Source organism: Nycticebus coucang, chromosome 14 (assembly GCF_027406575.1).
Source record: "Nycticebus coucang isolate mNycCou1 chromosome 14, mNycCou1.pri, whole genome shotgun sequence".
NCBI classification, from domain to species: domain Eukaryota; kingdom Metazoa; phylum Chordata; class Mammalia; order Primates; family Lorisidae; genus Nycticebus; species Nycticebus coucang.
The window spans coordinates 21,830,781-21,849,160 of NC_069793.1; the positions used below are offsets into that span (position 1 = coordinate 21,830,781).

At 38.2% G+C, this 18,380-nt stretch overlaps 1 protein-coding gene across 1 annotated transcript in view; it reads right to left on the reverse strand.

The window, feature by feature from the left end:
- HSD17B12 (hydroxysteroid 17-beta dehydrogenase 12) overlaps positions 1–18,380 on the reverse strand; it is a 155,249-nt gene that overhangs the window by 29,270 nt on the left and 107,599 nt on the right. Inside the window, exons 5-6 of the mRNA XM_053561268.1 lie at positions 16,317–16,381; positions 15,448–15,492 (exon numbers count right to left, since the gene is read on the reverse strand). Of these exons, the coding sequence (XP_053417243.1) occupies positions 15,448–15,492; positions 16,317–16,381 (110 nt within the window). The remainder of the gene's footprint in view (positions 1–15,447; positions 15,493–16,316; positions 16,382–18,380) is intronic.

The following is an 18,380-nucleotide window of genomic DNA, read 5'->3' on the forward strand; positions in this document are numbered from 1 at the left end:
TCAATGAAAGCTTTTCCTACAGGAGAACCTAAGAAGCACAGGTCAATATATGTATCTTAGCACACTTAGATACTGTTTTACTTTATATATAAGCTAGCCATTAAGTATACAAATATACAAAGATTAATAAAAGTCTCGATGACAGCTAAATTTAGAATTCCTCCAGTGGATACCACATATCCAATTTCCAGAGTGATCTATCGACTAGTATTTACTGGTGCAGCTAAGCATATGGGAAACAAATAAGAGCCTCATTTAGCTCATGTAAAATCAAAATCTGTGTTAGTAGAGCATTTAGTTAAGGTACATAACTCAAAAATATATCGGCTGGCCTAGAAAAATCCTTGTAAATGTTACACGAAAACGTAACCATCTGTGGGTAGGATTAAAGATGATTTATTTTCTTCTTAAGTGTTCATATACATTTCCTACATTTTTGGCAACAACCCTGCATTGCTTTTATAATTAGAAACACCCCCATAATCTTATTTCTCAAAAAAAAATATAATGCGAATATAATTTTTTATCTTTTACTTCAGTAGCATCTGTATAATAGTTTGTAGAAGAAACTTTATTTTGTGCCCAGAAATCAATGTAGATTCTCCCACTCATTAGTTTAGCATAAAAATGGTCTACAACAAGCAAACTATTTTCCAATCACGTAACCTCTGGCAATTGGTCATTTTTTTGGCAAGAACAGTACAAAGAGAACACTACTATGTAATGTTTGAAAAGATAACCAAAGATTTAAATGAAAAGATTACATTAACATTCAAGCAGCTTTGATAAAATAACAAATACTATCACCTCCATCACCATTTTATCTAAGTAGAGAATAAAGTGTTAACAACTTGCCCTAGAATCTAGCCTATTCATATATATACAGAATTGAAATACCACAAATAACCATTTTGCCTCCCTCTGCCCTGCCTCTACCCCAAGAAACCTGGTTACAGTAAACAGGATCTGAATTCAAGTAACTGAAATGAACCCACACAATTTAGAAGGAAACAAATCTCTTTCACGCAAATACCTTAAACAAGTTTTCGACTTGTAATCATTAACGATAATTTTTCAAAAATCATAGTACAATAGTTAAAGAATTACAGAAAGCAACAGCAATGTTACACAATGCCTATTTTGCAGAAATTAGATGGTAACTCCATTGGAAGTCCTATCAGAATGACACAGCACACATTTCCTTTAGCAAACTGCATAATTTGAGCTCTGCAGTACCGAGAATATAACTTAATTAGAAATTCTTAGCATTTCACCTGTATAACAAACAGAATATTTAGTGCACAGGAGGCAGAAAGCTTAATTAGATAAAGTTTTTAGAGTGCTTTGAGATCGCCAAGTATTATTTGATTTTCCTTTCTATTAATGTTAAGTCTTTGTGGAAGTTAAGAGCCCTCCTGGCCATTTTCCCTACCCATATTACTCAACCTGAAATTCAACTACATACCACAAAAAACAAAGCTTTTCCTTTTGTAATAAATTTGGATTGATCTACGTTACAATAATTTAACAAAAGAAAAAAGGAACTTTCTAGAACAGAGAGCTGCTTGCCAATTAATAATGAACCTACAGCCAAAATTTATAAATTCTAAACAAAAATTCTAAAAAGGAAAACATATACCATTATATACTGTTTTTCCAAGTTTAATATACTGCAGTATGCTAAGTAATGGCTTACGCTACTTAAATTTTTCCAAAATAAGATGATTTCTCAAAAGTAACAGGTTTGGGGAACAGAAAATAATCCCTAAAATTCTCAAGACTTTTACATTTTCACCCACATATAAGGCATTTCTCCTCTAACCTAGCTTCACTATGAGCTGGAAAGAATCTTAAAACTAATCTATAACTATCCTCTCATTTTTGAAAGAAGAAAACTACGGAAAGAGTAGGGGTGGAGAGCAATTTGTCAAACTATTTATAAGCTACCCAGACTAAGGTATTTTGTTATTTGTAGATATATCTGAAGCAGCCCATTACTATGAGACACTAAGGGCTAAATGTACCAAATAAATAGGAAATTCTTAAGAGCATTACAATAGCTGATTTCAAAATGGATTAAAGATTTTAGATGGTAACTTGGAACGTCTTCTCCTAGAAAAGCTCTGGGTGGGGATCACTGGTGAGGGTCAAACTCTTCTTCCCACAATTTATTAATTTCCTAATGCTGTTAATTTAAATTCTTGGGGTAGAGTGCTAGGATGCATTCTTAGTATAATCCCTAAACTAAATAATAGATTACTGAACAGAGATTATCTCATAAATTTTCAAATTAACAAAGGGCTCCCCCTACTGGTACCATGTCACATGCCAGAGGCAAATCTAGATAAATAGAAAACAAATGCTTGCTGTTGATACACCTGTCCGTCTGTCCATTCAAACATTCATCATCTACTCTAGGACATAGCATTAGGCACTTTGGTTAGTGACATAGTACTAGGAGGAAGAAAAAAAGCTTTTCGAAAGCATGTAAAGGGCTTCATACTCTGATTTCAGAGAATCGTAGGGGTAGAAGATGCTATAGTCTGAATGTTTGTGCTCTCTCCAATTCATGTATTGAAATCTAATGCCCAATGCAATGGTATTAAGAGGTGGGGGGGCACTGGGGAGATGATTACATCATAAGAGGCCCAAGGGAGCTGTTTGCTCCTGCTGCTATGCAACAACACAGTAATAAGATGCCATCTATGAGGAACCGGCCCTTGGACACCCAGCCTGCCGAAGCACTGCTTTTGGACTTGTCCACCTCCAGAACTGTGAAAAATGAGTTTCTGTTCTTTATAAGCTATCCAGGTTAAGGTATTCTGTTACAGCGCTCCCAACGGACTAAGAAGAGATTGATTTAGTCAGTGCTATTCTAATCCCTCACCTTCCCCAGTCTGAGTACACACTGAACAACTGGAGTCCCCAGGAATAGGGGGAGTAAACTCAAATGCCTAACAGGGCCAGGCAGGGAACGTAAATTAGTGAGATAAGTCGAACAAGAGGGACTAGTGGGAAAGTGGTGATCTGGAGAGTTGCAGGCCTAACTGCTCATCGTATTCAGAAGCTACTCAGCTCCAGTCATTTGTTGCCATGTAGTAGTTCAGGTCTTTGTTATTCAATTTCAGATTTTTCCAAAGAGAAGCTAGAAATCTGGGTGTGAAATTTCCTAATTTTGAAAACGGAGCCAACCAAAATATGTCAATAGGCCACATTTGGCCAACAAGACAGACCATTGCTTTGCAACCTGTGGCCCAGAATCAGAAATGGAACTCACATTCTATCCATTCTAGTTTGACAGATTCAAAGATTGGAAAGTTCTTACAATTTACTTCCGTGTATATATCAGCTGATCCAAGTTCAACTTTCTAGGGCCACATACAGTCAGTGTGATCCTTATTTCAGTTTTAAAAATTCATTCATTTCTTTTTTTATTTTTTGAGACCGAGTCTTACTATGTTATCCTGGGTAGAGTATTGTGGTGTCACAGCTCACAGCAACCTCAAACTCTTGGACTCAAGTGATTCTCTTGCCTCAGCCTCCCAAGTAGCTGGGACTATGGACACCACCATAACGCTCGGCTATTTGTTGTTGTTGTTGTTGTTGTTGTTGTTATTGTTGTCACTGTTGTTTAGCAACTCCTTGCCAGGTTTGAACCCACCAGCCATAGTGCATGTGGCTGACATCCTAACCACTGAGCAATGGATGCCAAGCCCATTCATTTATTTCTTAAAAAAATACTTATTGTGGCCGGGCGTGGTGGCTCAAGCCTGTAGTCCCAGCGCTGTGGGAGGCCGAGGCGGGTGGATTGCCTGAGCTCAGAGGTTCAAAACCCATATGAGCAGCAGTCAGCCAGAGTAAGACCCCGTCTCTACCAACAACATCAAAAACAGCCAGCACCGCAGGAGAAAGAAGAAAATCAACAAAAAAGGAGTACTTCAAACAAACATGAACAAGCACACTGAAATTAAAAAAAATAAAAAATACTTATTGTACACCTGACATATGTGAGCCCCAGGGCTAGGATACAGCAGGAAAGGAAATGGACACGATACCAACCCCCATAGTGCTTACAATCTGAAGAAAGGCTTGAATGTGAAAGAGCAACTCAGTCCAAGAGTGACTCTAAACTCAAAACAAACTACTCAGCAAAGGGAAGACATGCAGTGCGCAGCGGAACCACAAGAATGAGAGACCTAATCCAGTCCGGAGGGGTAGTGAAGGCTCCCTACTCAGCCGCACTCCTAATAAAACACGGTTTCAAAACACTCCACCTTGGTTGACTATCTGATGAAGGAAGAATAAAATTACAAACACCTGCTTGACAGTCCTCCTTGCAGGGGTCCTCAAACTTTTTAAACAGGGTCACTGTACCTCAGACTGTTGGAGGGCCGGACTATAGTTTAAAAAAAAAAAAACTACAAACAAATTCCTATGCACACTGCACGTATCATATTTTGAAGTAAAAAAACAAAACGGGAACAAATACGATCACACCACCTCATGTGGCCCACAGGCTGCAGTTTGAGGAGCCCTGTGACCTACAGAGTAAGCAAAAACTCAATGGTGTTTCACTATAAGTGGAGGTTATTAAAACTTTGGGCCATAACCCTACTCATTTCCTTCCTACTCTAAGAAAGGTGATAAGGAAGGTCAAAACATCCCCTGTATTTTCTATTTCCAGCTTATTCACCACAACCAGCAGCGTCTTCAGAGTTCACTGTCATTTAAAGAAGTGGTTTTCTACAGAAAACCAGAACCCTTCTACAGGGGATGCAGGTAGTTCAGGTACTATTATTTGGGCAGTGATCGTATGAAAAGGAGTGAAGACTCTTAAGGTCTCATGAGGTCCATAAATTATAATTAAAAGAACAGTTTGGCCCAGAGAAGGATGGCAACCAAGTTTGGTAGGTGTTAAAAGAAGTGATCTCAAATCAGAAAAAATCAGTACAAACAGGATCGATTTTAGAACTTGTCTTTGGATTGATGTGTAACTCAGTACAACCTGTCTGAAATTAGACCTATGTTTGCCTGCCTCTGGAATTCTGGCACTTCTCCCATTTTCCATGGTTCCTCTAATAGTAATCAATCTCAGCTCAACAATTTTATTTACAAACTCTCTATTCTGGGGTGGAAATCCCAACAGGCATAAAACTGGAACTATTTTAGAAAAGTATGGTTCAATATCCTGTGGTTAAATGGTCTCTAAACGCTACCATTTCTGGTGTGAAGGTCACTGTTCTTGGATGACAAATAAGATTTATCTTAGATTTTAGTCACGGAGCATCTATAATCTAAGAATAAACCCCTATCTAGTAGAACTTCTCTTATAGTTTGAGACTAATCTACCCGCCATATTGGTCACCCACAAAGAACTTCTATACCACTTAACATCGCTGCAGGGAACAAGAGCAAGATTGAATATATTGCTGAAGGATTGAGAGCAGAACTGGAGAAGTATGCAACAAGGCTTATAAACGTCCCCGATAAAAGAAAACCCCAACTAAGTAAGCCACTGAGAAGGAAGGAAGAAATAAGCTAAAATATTAGGGAAGACTAAAAAGTGGAACAATCAAATGGAACTGGAGAGCTAAATGGCCTGGAAGAGTTGTTTATGATTAAATACCAGGGCTATTCTCAGCGCCCGGACCTCCGTAAGAGCTGCGCCGCAATCAGCGATCTGCCCCTGCCCAGACCCTGGGAAGAGCTGCACCCGCTATGCCTCCGCACGCCCTGACCAGGAACTCTGGGAGCCGAGCAACCCTGAGTCCTCCCTGCCTCCACACTGGCCTGCTCGTCTGGCCAGGGACTCTGGTAGCCGCGTGCCCTCTGGAGCCCGACTGCCTCTGTGCAGAGCCAATCTTCTGGCCAGAGACTGCTGGAGCCTTGGACTCTCTGAGCTAAAGTCACTGGGTGCCACGCACTCCCAGAACCGTGTGCACCCCCAACCCCGCCCTGTTCCTGGATCCGGGTGTGACACACTCTGGAGCTGCTCCCACAACCAGAACTCAATGGCTGGAGCAGCCCCAGAGAAGCTACACAGGGTCACTCCCTACAAAGATCCAGCAACAATAGAATGATCCCGCAGGGGTCTAATCTTGGACAGGCACCTCCCCAACTCTGAGTACGGCCAGAGGCAACGGTGAAAAAACAATCATGAGGCAAAATCAATGGATAAATTCTGGCAATATGAATAATCAGACTAGATCAACTCCCCCAAGGATCAATGGGGCAGACACAGCACAAGATCCCATGCACAAACAAATAGCTGAGATGTCAGAAATCAAATTCAGAATCTGGATAGCAAATAAAATTGAACTAGAATTCCAAGCAGTAACCCAAAAGATATCTGAAGAACTCAACGAATTCAAAGACCAAATAACCAAAGATTTTGACACATTGAGACAAGAAGTTGCAGCCCTCAAAGATCTGAGAAACACAGTAGAATCCTTCAATAACACAATGGAGCAAGCAGAAGAAAGGATTTCCGACATTGAAGACAAAGCTTTCGAATGCTCACAAACTCTCAAAGAGGAAGAGAAATGGAGGGCAAAAACAGATCACTCTCTCAGAGAGCTCTGGGATAATTCGAAGAAAACCAATATTTGTCTTATAGGGATCCCTGAAAATGATAAAGTGGCTTCACAAGGCACAGACTCTCTTCTCCATGAGATTATGAAAGAGAACTTTCCAGACATGCTAAGAGATTCTGAAATTCAGAAAGCAGACAGTTTCAGAACTCCAGCACGACTCAACCCAAATAAGACATCCCCCAGACACATCATAATCAATTTCACTAAAGTTAATATGAAGGAGAAAATTCTGAAAGCAGCCAGACGAAAGAAAACCATCAACTACAAGGGGAAGAATATTAGAATAACTGAAGCTCTCTCTGCTGAAACCTTTCAAGCTAGAAGAGGATGGTCATTGACTTTTAATCTCCTAAAACAAAATAACTTTCAACCCAGGACCCTGTATCCAGCTAAACTGAGTTTCATTTATGATGGCAAAATTAAATACTTTAACGGCATTCACATGTTGAAGAAATTTGTCATAACTAAACCAGCTCTCCAGGATATTCTCAGACCTATCCTCCATAAAGACCAGCATAATCCTCCACCACAAAAGTAAACCCACCCAGAAAATTTTGATCAAATTCCAACTTCCACAGTCGCAAAAGAATTAAAAATGTCCACCGGACCCTCGAAAGGCTTATCAATATTCTCAATTAATGTGAATGGTTTAAATTGTCCTCTAAAGAGGCACAGGTTGGCTGACTGGATACAAAAACTCAAACCAAATATCTGCTGCATACAAGAATCTCATCTTACATTAAAAGACAAATATAGACTAAAGGTGAAGGGATGGTCATCTATACTCCAGGCAAATGGAAAGCAGAAAAAAGCAGGCGTTGCGATCCTATTCACAGATGCAAAAGGCTTTAAACCAACCAAAATAAGGAAGGATAAGGATGGACACTTCATATGTGTTAAAGGCAATACTCAATATGATGAGATTTCAATTATTAATATTTATGCATCCCAACCAGAACGTACCTCAATTTATAAGAGAAACTCTAACAGACATGAGCAACTTGATTTCCTCCAGTTCCATAGTAGTTGGAGATTTTAACACCCCTCTATTGGTGCTGCATAGATCCTCCAGAAAGAAGCTAAGCAAAGAAATTTTAGATTTAAACTTAACCATTCAACATTTGGACTTAACAGACATCTACAGAACATTTCATCCCAACAAAACTGAATACATATTCTTCTCATCAGCCCACGGAACAAACTCCAAAATCGACCACATCCCAGGCCACAAATCCAACCTCAATAAATTGTAAAAAACAGAAATTATTCCTTGCATATTCTCAGACCATCATGGAATAAAAGTTGAACTCAATAACAACAGGAATCTGCATACCCATACAAGAACATGGAACCTAAATAATCGTATGCTGAAGGATAGATGGGTTATAGATGAGATTAAGAAGGAAATCACCAAATTTTTGGAACAAAACAACAATCAAGACACGAATTACCAGAACCTCTGGCATACTGCAAAGGCAGTCCTAAGAGGGAAATTTATAGCACTGCAAGCCTTCCTCAAGAAAACAGAAACAGAGGAAATTAATAACTTAATGGGACATCTCAAGCAACTGGAGAAGGAAGAACATTCCAACCCCAAACTCAGCAAAAGAAAAGAAATAACTAAAATCAGAGAAGAATTAAATGAAATTGAAAACAAAAGAATTATACAACAGATCAATAAATCCAAAAGTTGGTTTTTTGAAAAGATTAATAAAATAGATGAAACTTTGGGCCAACCTAACCAGGAAAAAAAGAGTAAAATCTCTAATTTCATCAATCAGAAATGACAAAGACAAAATAACAGACCCCTCAGAAATTCAAAAAATCCTTAACGAATATTATAAGAAACTCTACTCTCAGAAATACGAAAATCTGAAAGAAATCGACCAATACCTGGAAGTATGCCACCTACCAAGACTTAGCCAGAATGAAGTGGAAATGTTGAACAGGCCTATATCAAGTTCTGAAATAGCATCAACTATACAAAATCTCCCTAAAAAGAAAAGCCCAGGACAAGATGGCTTTACATCAGAATTCTACCAAACCTTTAAAGAAGAACTAGTACCTATATTACTAAACCTCTTCCAAAATATAGAAAAAGAAGGAATACTACCCAGCACACTCTATAAAGCTACCCAGCACACTCTACATCACTTTGATCTCTAAATCAGGGAAAGACCCAACAAGAAAAGAAAATTATAGAGCAATATCACTAATGAATATTGATGCAAAAATATTCAATAAGATACTAACAAACAGAATCCAAGAACACATCAAGAAAATTATACACCATGACCAAGTGGGATTTATCTCAAGGCTGGTTCAATATACGTAAATCTATAAATGTAATTCAGCACATAAACAAACTAAAAAATAAGGACCATATGATTCTTTCAATTGATGCAGAAAAAGCTTTTGATAATATCCAGCATCCTTCATGATCAGAACACTTAAGAAAATTGGTCTAGAAGGGACATTTCTTAAACTAATAGAGGCCATCTACAGCAAACCCACAGCCAATATAGTATTGAATGGAGTTAAATTGAAATCATTTCCACTTAGATCAGGAACCAGGCAAGGTTGGCCATTGTCTCCATTGCTCTTTAACATTGTCATGGAAGTTTTAGCCATTGCAATTAGGGAAGAAAAGGCGATCAAGGGTATCCACATAGGGTCACAACAGATCAAACTTTCACTCTTCACAGATGATATGATTGTATATCTGGAAACACTAGGGATTCTAGTAGAAAAGTTTTAGAAGTGATCAAGGAATACAGCAATGTCTCAGGCTATAAAATCAACACCCATAAATCTGTAGCCTTTATATATACCAACAATAACCAAGCCGAAAAAACAGTCAAGGACTCTATTCCTTTCACAGTAGTGCCTAAGAAGATGAAATATTTGGGAGTATACCTAACAAACGATGTGAAAGATCTCTATAAAGAGAACTATGAAACTCTAAGAAAAGAAATAACTGAAGATGCTAATAAATGGAAAAACATACCATGCTCATGGCTGGGAAGAATCAACATTGTTAAAATGTCTATACTACCCAAAGGAATATATAATTTTAATGCAATTCCTATTAAAGCTCCATTGTCATATTTTAAAGACCTTGAAAAAATAATAATTCGTTTTATATGGAATTGGAAAAAACCTCGAATAGCCAAGACATTACTCAGCAATAAAAACAAAGCAGGAGGAATCACGCTACCAGACCTGAGACTGTACTATAAATCGAAAGTGATGAAACACCATGGTACTGGCACAAAAATAGAGAAGTAGATGTCTGGAACAGAACAGAGAACCAAGAGATGAATTCAGCCACTTACCGTTATTTGATCTTTGAGAAGCCAATTAAAAACATTCAGTGGGGAAAAGATTCCCTATTTAACAAATGGTGCTGGGTGAACTGGCTGGCAATGTGTAGAAGACTGAAACTGGACCCACACCTTTCACCATTAATTAAGATAGACTCTCACTGGATAAGACATGAAACTATAAAAATACTTGAAGAAAGTGCAGGGAAAACTCCTGAAGGAATCAGCCTGGGTGAATACTGTCTGTGGAGGACTCCCCAGGCAACTGAAGCAGTATCAAAAATACATTACTGGCACCTGATCAAACTAAAAAGCTTCTGCACAGCCAAGAACATAGTAAGTAAAGCAAGCAGACAGTCCTCAGAATGGGAGAAAATATTTGCAGGTTAAACCTCCAGTAAAAGTCTAATAACCAGAATCCACAGAGAACTCAAACGTATTAGCAAGAAAAGAACAAGTGATCCCATCTCAGGGCGGGCAAAGGACTTGAAGAGAAACTTCTGTAAAGAAGACAGACACACAATCTACAAATACATGAAAAAAAGCTTATCATCCTTAATCATCAGAGAAATGCAAATCAAAACTACTTTGAGATATCACCTAACCCCAGTAAGAGTAGCCCACATAACAAAATCCCCAAACCAGAGATGTTGGCGTGGATGTGGAAAAAAGGGCACACTTCTACACTGCTGGTGGGAATGCACACTAATACATTCATTTTGGAAGGATGTTTGGAGAATACTTAGAGGTCTAAAAATAGACCTGCCATTCGATCCTATAATTCCTTTACTAGGTTTATACCCAGAAGATCAAAAATCACAATATAACAAAGACATCTGTACCAGAATGTTTATTGCAGCCCAATTCATAATCGCTAAGTCATGGAAGAAGCCCAAGTGCCCATCGACCCACGAATGGACTAGCAAATTGTGGTACATGTATATGATGGAATATTATGCAGCCTTAAAGAAAGATGGAGACTTTACTGCTTTCATATTTACATGGATGGAGCTGGAACATAGTCTTGTTAGCAAAGTATCTCAGGAATGGAAGAAAAAGTATCCAGTGTACTCAGCCCTACTATGAAGCTAATTTATAGCTTTCACATGAAGGCTATAACCCAACTATAACACAAGAATATGGGGAAAGGGCCAATGGAAGGGCAGTGGGCGTTAGGGTGGAGGGAAGGTAATAGGTGGGGCCACACTTATGGTGCATCTTAGAATGGGTACAGGCGAAACTTACTAAATGCAGAATACAAATGCCTACGTACAATAACTAAGAAAATGCCATGAAGGCTACATTGAACAGTTTGATGAGATTATTTCAGATTGTATATGAAACCAGCACATTGTACCCCTTGATTGCACTAATGTACATAGCTATGGTTTAACAATAAAAACAAACAAACAAAAACACCAGGGCTATTCTGATTAATATTTCTTCCGTAATATTCCTCTTGACCATATCACCACCACTTTGTCTGGTAACAACCTGCAGTTCCTTTGGTCTCAGGATATTTCATTTTATCATTCCTCTACTGGAATGTGAAGCTTCTGTGATTTTTATAATCTGATTTACTGATCCAGGAAAGGAATACGTGGACCTGAAGGAACATGAAGCCAGGTCATTCCAACCTCATGGCACGTCACATGACGCAGGGCCCTACACCGCAGACATCTCCCCATTAGGGACATAAGCCCAAACTTACAAAGGTCAGTTGAGTTCACTAGTGTCACCTCAGCCTATTATTCCCTATGATGTAGTTTGGTGAGGAGATAAAACTTGGACAACATTGACAGTGAGAAAAGGTGGTTGGTTGTCTTTCTTACGTAAGACTTTTTTCAGGAAATTCATTGTAGGACTGAGCTGTAGACATCCATGCCCTAGTTCCTCTGATGTCCAATCACCATAAAACCTTCTAAGATTTGGTAGCCAGACCAGTTTTCCTCTTCTTTTAAGTTACCCTAGAACTCCAAACAGCCAAAGCTACTGAACACGTGGTCCTGGCCCCGGCAACATTACACAGTCAACTAAAGAACAGGCACAATTTATCTAAATGTTCCACAGGGCAAATCACAGCAGCACCAAAGAGCCCTAAACCTGGGAGTGAGCACCACACACAAAAGGTAGCATGCCTTTGTCTCAGTATAAATAAGATAAATGTGGATCATAAAACGCACATTGCCATGTCACTCTGCCACTAGAACTGCCTTTCTAAAACATAGATTGGCTCTCTCCTTACTTCTGTAATACTTGAAGGCTTTCTATGGCTCTCCATCCTCTGAAGCCCAGCACTCAAGGTCCAGGACAATCACACCCCAAATTCTGCTTCTTGTCTGCTGGTTAGTTACCACACCCTGCCTGCCCCCCACTGCTTCACTCGAATCATTTTCCTATCTCTACAGTTACTAGTCAACTGTGTTTGGAGATGATAACTACATTTATCCTGCCTAATCACCTATCCTCCAGATGGTATTAATTCCATGATTCATTGATTCCATAAATCCAGAGTATTGAGTTGTTTTTCTATTAAAAGTACACACCACAATGATACAGGAAAATTCAGATTCATACTAAAGATAAATTAAGGGATGATTGTTTGGCTAAATGAAGACATACTTTACATAGCCATCTCCCTTAATACCTTTAAAATGTGATCCTGTTTGGAAGAGGAAAAAAGCTTAAGTCTCACTATGTCACCCTTGGTAGAGTGCCGTGATGTCACAGCTCACAGCAACCTCAACCTCAAACTCTTGGGCTTAAGTGATTCTCTTGCCCCAGCCTCCCAAGTAGCTGGCACTGCAGGTGCCCACCACAGAGCCTGGCTATTTTTTTGGTTACAGTTGTCATTGTTGTGTAGCAAGTGCAGGCCAGGCTCGAACCTGCCAGCCCCGGTGTATGTGGCCAGCGCCCTACCCACTGAGCTATGGGTGCTGCCTTAAGTACAAAAATTTTAAGCATCAAATTCTTTTGCTAATGATACTTTTGTTTACTAAACTCCATTTGTCTCCACTAAGTCATTTCACAGGAACGTGTATACATGACAATGTGAAAAGAAAGCAGATGAGGAAGGGTGAAGAGGTAGGAGAAGTGCTTCAGAGTTTGTCAAGGTGTTAGGACTAGTACCTCATTTTTATTCCATCATTTTTTTTAAAGAAACTGAAAGTTACTCTACAGTGCTTCTGGATTTGTGCCATTTTATCCACACTTTACCCTTCGCACTTGGTGGTCTTTACACAGAGCCATGATGTGATGAGCGGTGCACACGCTGATCTGTGCTCAGATGCTGCTTGAAGGATGCAGCCTGCGACCATGGAGCACAGCAAGCTGATTGATTCTCACAGATTCAGGGCAGGACCTTGGCTTTATCACTAGTATTCTACAGGCTGCCAGCTAAACATGCAGAGGCAGGCAGGGTTTTACACCACGAGAGCAGACAGACCTAGAGGTGCCCATAAGCAGAGGCTGTCAGGCAAAATACTAACCCATCTACAGTACACAGTTCTTGCGACAGAGTTAAAATAATCAGGAGAGCAATTTTAGCCAGTATAATAATTCTATAAAACAAGCCGGGTGTTGTGGCGGGCGCCTGTAGTCCCAGCTATTCGGGAGGCTGAGGCAAGAGAATTGCCTAAGCCCAAGGATTTGGAGGTTGCTGTGAGCTGTGTGACGCCACGGCACTCTACCGAGGGCGATAAGGTGAGACTCTGTCTCTACAAAAAAAAAAACATAATAATAATTCTATAAAACAAAATTGAAACACCTGAACATGTTTTACCATTAACTCGGTACACCAGATTATGAAACACATGTACACTCATCCTTTTCAAGCATTTGGCCAAATATCCAGCAAAGATACATCACAATAACAGTCCACATCAGTCATTTCAAAAGGCAAAAATCATAACATAAGTAAACTGTAGACTAGAAGAGATTTTAATTTTGATCAAAAAACTTTACTTACTAAAAAATAAAGTCATAGTTGCACTTATTTACTAAAAATCTCTATTAGCTCTGATTTTTAACAACATTTTGAGAACCCTTACTATGTGATCTGGGCACTGTTCTCAGGCATTAAACACATTACCTTGTTTAACGCCTCATATCACCTCTCTGAGGTAAAGAGAATTATCATCTTCAATTTAAAGAGTAAAAACTGAATTACATAGGTCAAGTAATTTTCCCAAGGTCTAATATAACTAGCTAATGGTGGAGTTATTTAATTAACTTGAAACCTTACACAGACTATTAAGGAATAATTGCATTTGTATAAATATGCTAAGAAAATAACTTTAAAACTATGGAGATTTATTCATATTAACCATGTTTTAAAAGCATCAATGCTGTGCATGGGGGGGGGGTTTTGCTCTAATCTACTCACAGTTCCACTTAAACTGAATAGTCCATAAGCAAAAAAAATTGGTTAAGACAATAAAGGGAGCAATTATTTGTTTTACAAAATTGTCATTTTACAATATAATTCACCTGAAGTACCTTTAAGTAGCAAGCTACCAAATGTTGTCTTATAAAATTAGATTAACACTTTTAAACCACATATGTCACACAGGCAAATGTGTATTCAGTCACGCATGTAAAATTACTGTGTTCTTGGATTTGAAATAAACATATAGTTGCTCTCAGGAAATGAAGACATGAGGAAAATTTTTCTTTAAATGTTCACAGTGGAGAAAAAAGACCACAATGCCATAAAGTGAGGATTAATAATTAACTTCTTATTTATATTTATCTGGTCCAGTCTCATAGTTTTGAGTGAAACATTTTTTGGTCTCCTTAAATAAACTAGTATATATGAGTAATTGAAAAATGGATTTGGCTCCTATAGGCATGTTCAAATTTAAAGAATCTGACATTACCTGTGGGAATTCTGCCTTAGGCAGTATTTTTCACTGCTCCAGTATGTATAATCAAGGTGTGGTAGGTTTTTGTAGTAATTGGTAAAAGATAAGGGAAAACGATGTTTGCTATGTGCTTTTTCTTTTCGTAGATGTTAGCCGTGTTGTCTTGCTGCAGAGAAAGTGATACGGCCACAGAGCAGGCTTATCAACCAGCAACTAGACTAGTTATCACACGTGGCTTATAAAAATCACTCTCATTACTTTATAGTCCCATACTCCCCATACAATACTTGACCACAGAATTTAATTTATCACCTCAAATGTATCACAGGGGAAATGATTTACCAGTGATGAATAGCATGTGGACGAAATCTCTGTAAAAATCCATCTCCAGCCTAAGTCAGTTTTTGTACCCCCGTGCTTACCAGTGTTTCTGTAGACACACATAGAAGGCATTTAATAACTGTTCAGTTTTTAGCAAAATAATATAGACAACTGTTTGGTGTTCATGTCTTTCTACTTCCTGAGGACATAAGTAAATAGACCCCTTTCGCCTGGAATACATACAAACACTGAAACGGAGTGGACTGAAGTGAACAAGCTGACCACATCAGTGTTGTTCAATAAAATGAATCAAAAAAAGGATGGCACAATTATAAAGAGGCTGCTTACCTTACAAACTGAAAGAACATTAACAGTTATCAGCTTCTTGATGGTCTGCAAAAAAAAAAAAGATAATCTTGTATAGATTTCATCATGAATGTGACCATCTCAGACATACATAAGTGATCTACAGATGCACTGGAAGTCTCCCCAGACACTGCAGAGACCTTGGAAAATGATGAGTCGAGGTGGAGAGGCAGATTTTATTGTACTCTCAGTGTTACGGCATTTTTCTCACAAGTAAATATGCAAAACCCAAGGTATACGTGAAAGTAAAATCCAAAAGCAAAAAAGACATTAAATCCAAAATAAATAGAACACTTTGCAATTCCTCTGTGCTAATATCGAGAGTAGGAATTCTTGAACCTGAGATTTTCTGTAATTTAAAAAAATTTACATAGTCTTTCAATGATACGCTTTTCCAGTTTTCAGTAAAAGACTGTGCTTGTGGCAAGGGTGTAGCTTTCATTTTGGTAGAGCCGGTTTATCTGAATCAACCATGTTGCTACATATTAACATATTTGTAACTTCTAAATTGATATTTAGAACCATAATACTTAAAATAGAGCTATTTTGCTATAATACAAATAAAAATAAGAATAAAACCAGAGCTATTATTGAACCTGGCACTGTATAAATGAGGTTGTAAATATGTTTTCATTCGATCCTTCTAAAATCCCTATTTGCCAATTTTATGAGCACAGAAACTGGGACTAAGTATGATTATGATCATCCCTCAGGTAGTAAGTAGAGGAGTCAGGCTGTGAACCTCAGGCAGCTGGACTCTAGTGCTCATAGTCTGAATCATTATACTGTATTGTCTCACCAAGACCTCCAAGTGTTATTTTTGCTACCAGAATATATAAAGGAAGACTCACATTGTCCAAGTCAGGAATGTCCAGAAAGTATTCAGGATACTCGTATGCCATTCCCACGTTGTTCACTGAAATAGGGTAAGATGGTGAGCTGACTAACGTGTAGATTTTAAAGATCTGTTAAATAATGCCATTAAAGATATCAAGGCTAAAATGATACAAGTACATAAAACACCATTTATGGCTGGCGTGACCTTTTCCAGACCCTTCTATCCCAAATCTACCTGTCCTTAGAAGTCCAGTTCAGCTGTCTCTTCTTTCCAGAAGCCCTTCTATACCACCATCCGACTCTGACAAAAGAACTTGTATTTGCCTCTGACTTTCCATAGCCTTTTGGGATATGGATATTCCACCTCTGCACTCTAGTCATTTGTCGATACTACTCTGGATCTTAAATTTTCAGAGTATAGTAGAAAGAGCAGAGAAAATGCTGATGTAGAAGACTCGAAACTTGAGTTCAAGTTATAACTGTTTTCAGAAAACACGTGGCTTGAGGTAAGTCCTGGAAAATATGCATCTCAGTTTGTCCATCTCTAACATGAGAACTCATTTTATCATTCGACCAATATTTACCATACATTTTTGGGCAAGACATGCCAGGAACTGAAAAAAGCAGAAAAAAAGTTTGGCATCATGGAACATATAATCTAGTAGGAAAGGAAAGGCACTCAACAAAAAGAATCAAACAAATGTTCCACTGCAGTGCAGAGTGTCATGGGAACCTATTTCTGGAGAGCCCGACTTCATCTGCAAAGTGAGAGAAGGCATCTTTTTGGTGGCCAAGAGAGTCAGACTAAATGTCTTTAATAAATCATCTATCAAAAGTTGAGGTAATGTCTCAGTTTGCCTTAACATCCCCCCTTCCCAATCACCTCACCTACGTTGGGGCTAATTCAGAAGATACGAATAAATCTATACATAATTAGATATGTAACTTTAGTATTCAAATGTCCTATGGTTTTCCCCAGCCCTGAAAAGACAAACGCAAACCTAGATTAAAGAACATTCGCATGAATCAAAAAATAAAGTATCTTGGAGTTTAACTAAATAAATAACCCATGAAATGCATTATCTATCTACTTCTCTATCTACAATTTAATCATCACAACAGCCCTATTATTAGGTCGTTTCTATTATTATTTCCCTCTTACATATTAGGAAGTTGAACTTCAAAGCAGTTAAATAACTTGCCCACGGTCACAGAGCATAGTAGGCCAGGATTGAAACTCAGGAAATTTGACTTCAGACGCTAGGCTCTTAACCACTACATTAAAGCATTCACACACCTTCATCCAGTATTCAATTCAGAAAAATAAAAATCAGTAATAATTGGATAATAAACAGAAATCTGATAGCAATGTTTAATAAAATTGTGAAGTATTTTTTCAAAGGGAGGTTTTATTTGCAAAAAGATAATGAAATTATGATCTGTCTGCTAAAGCTTATAAGGAATTATGTCAGATAAACTTGATAGTAGTAATAGCAAGTTTTCAATAGACTAACAAAATTAATAGGAACTCAATAAGGGCTCTATATTTAACTAAAGCCAGTCACCTGAGGCTGTGAGTTTCCAATTCTACTTGCAAAATTCAGTCAGGATGGCTTGAACAATATCACTGAAATCAGAAAATACGGACAAAGGACAACAGCAAAACAAACTATATCTAATTAGGATTCATTCTCATCTGAATAGGGACAGTACCCTTTACTAATAACAGCAGGTCCAAATCCACTTTCATTTTCTTCAATAGGTTCTTCATTCCCCAGAGCTCCTAAGAATACTATGAAAGATCTGTTAACAATTAAGCCCAAACCAGTTGAAGGTAAGGCTTTATGTTCAAGTGACTTTGCTTTAACCACTACAGAATTACAAAGGACAAATAATTAGAGTATGACTAAGAAAAATGGCAACATTCAAAATATCTGCTGAAATGTTGCACAAAAGCAAAATACTCTTTACAAAGTCAGTTTAGGACATCAGAATCCTTGAAGAGCTTCGCCAAATTGTTACATTCTTCCAAATTTAAAGAAAAAAATCTATCATGTACAGCAAACTCTATCTCCCTC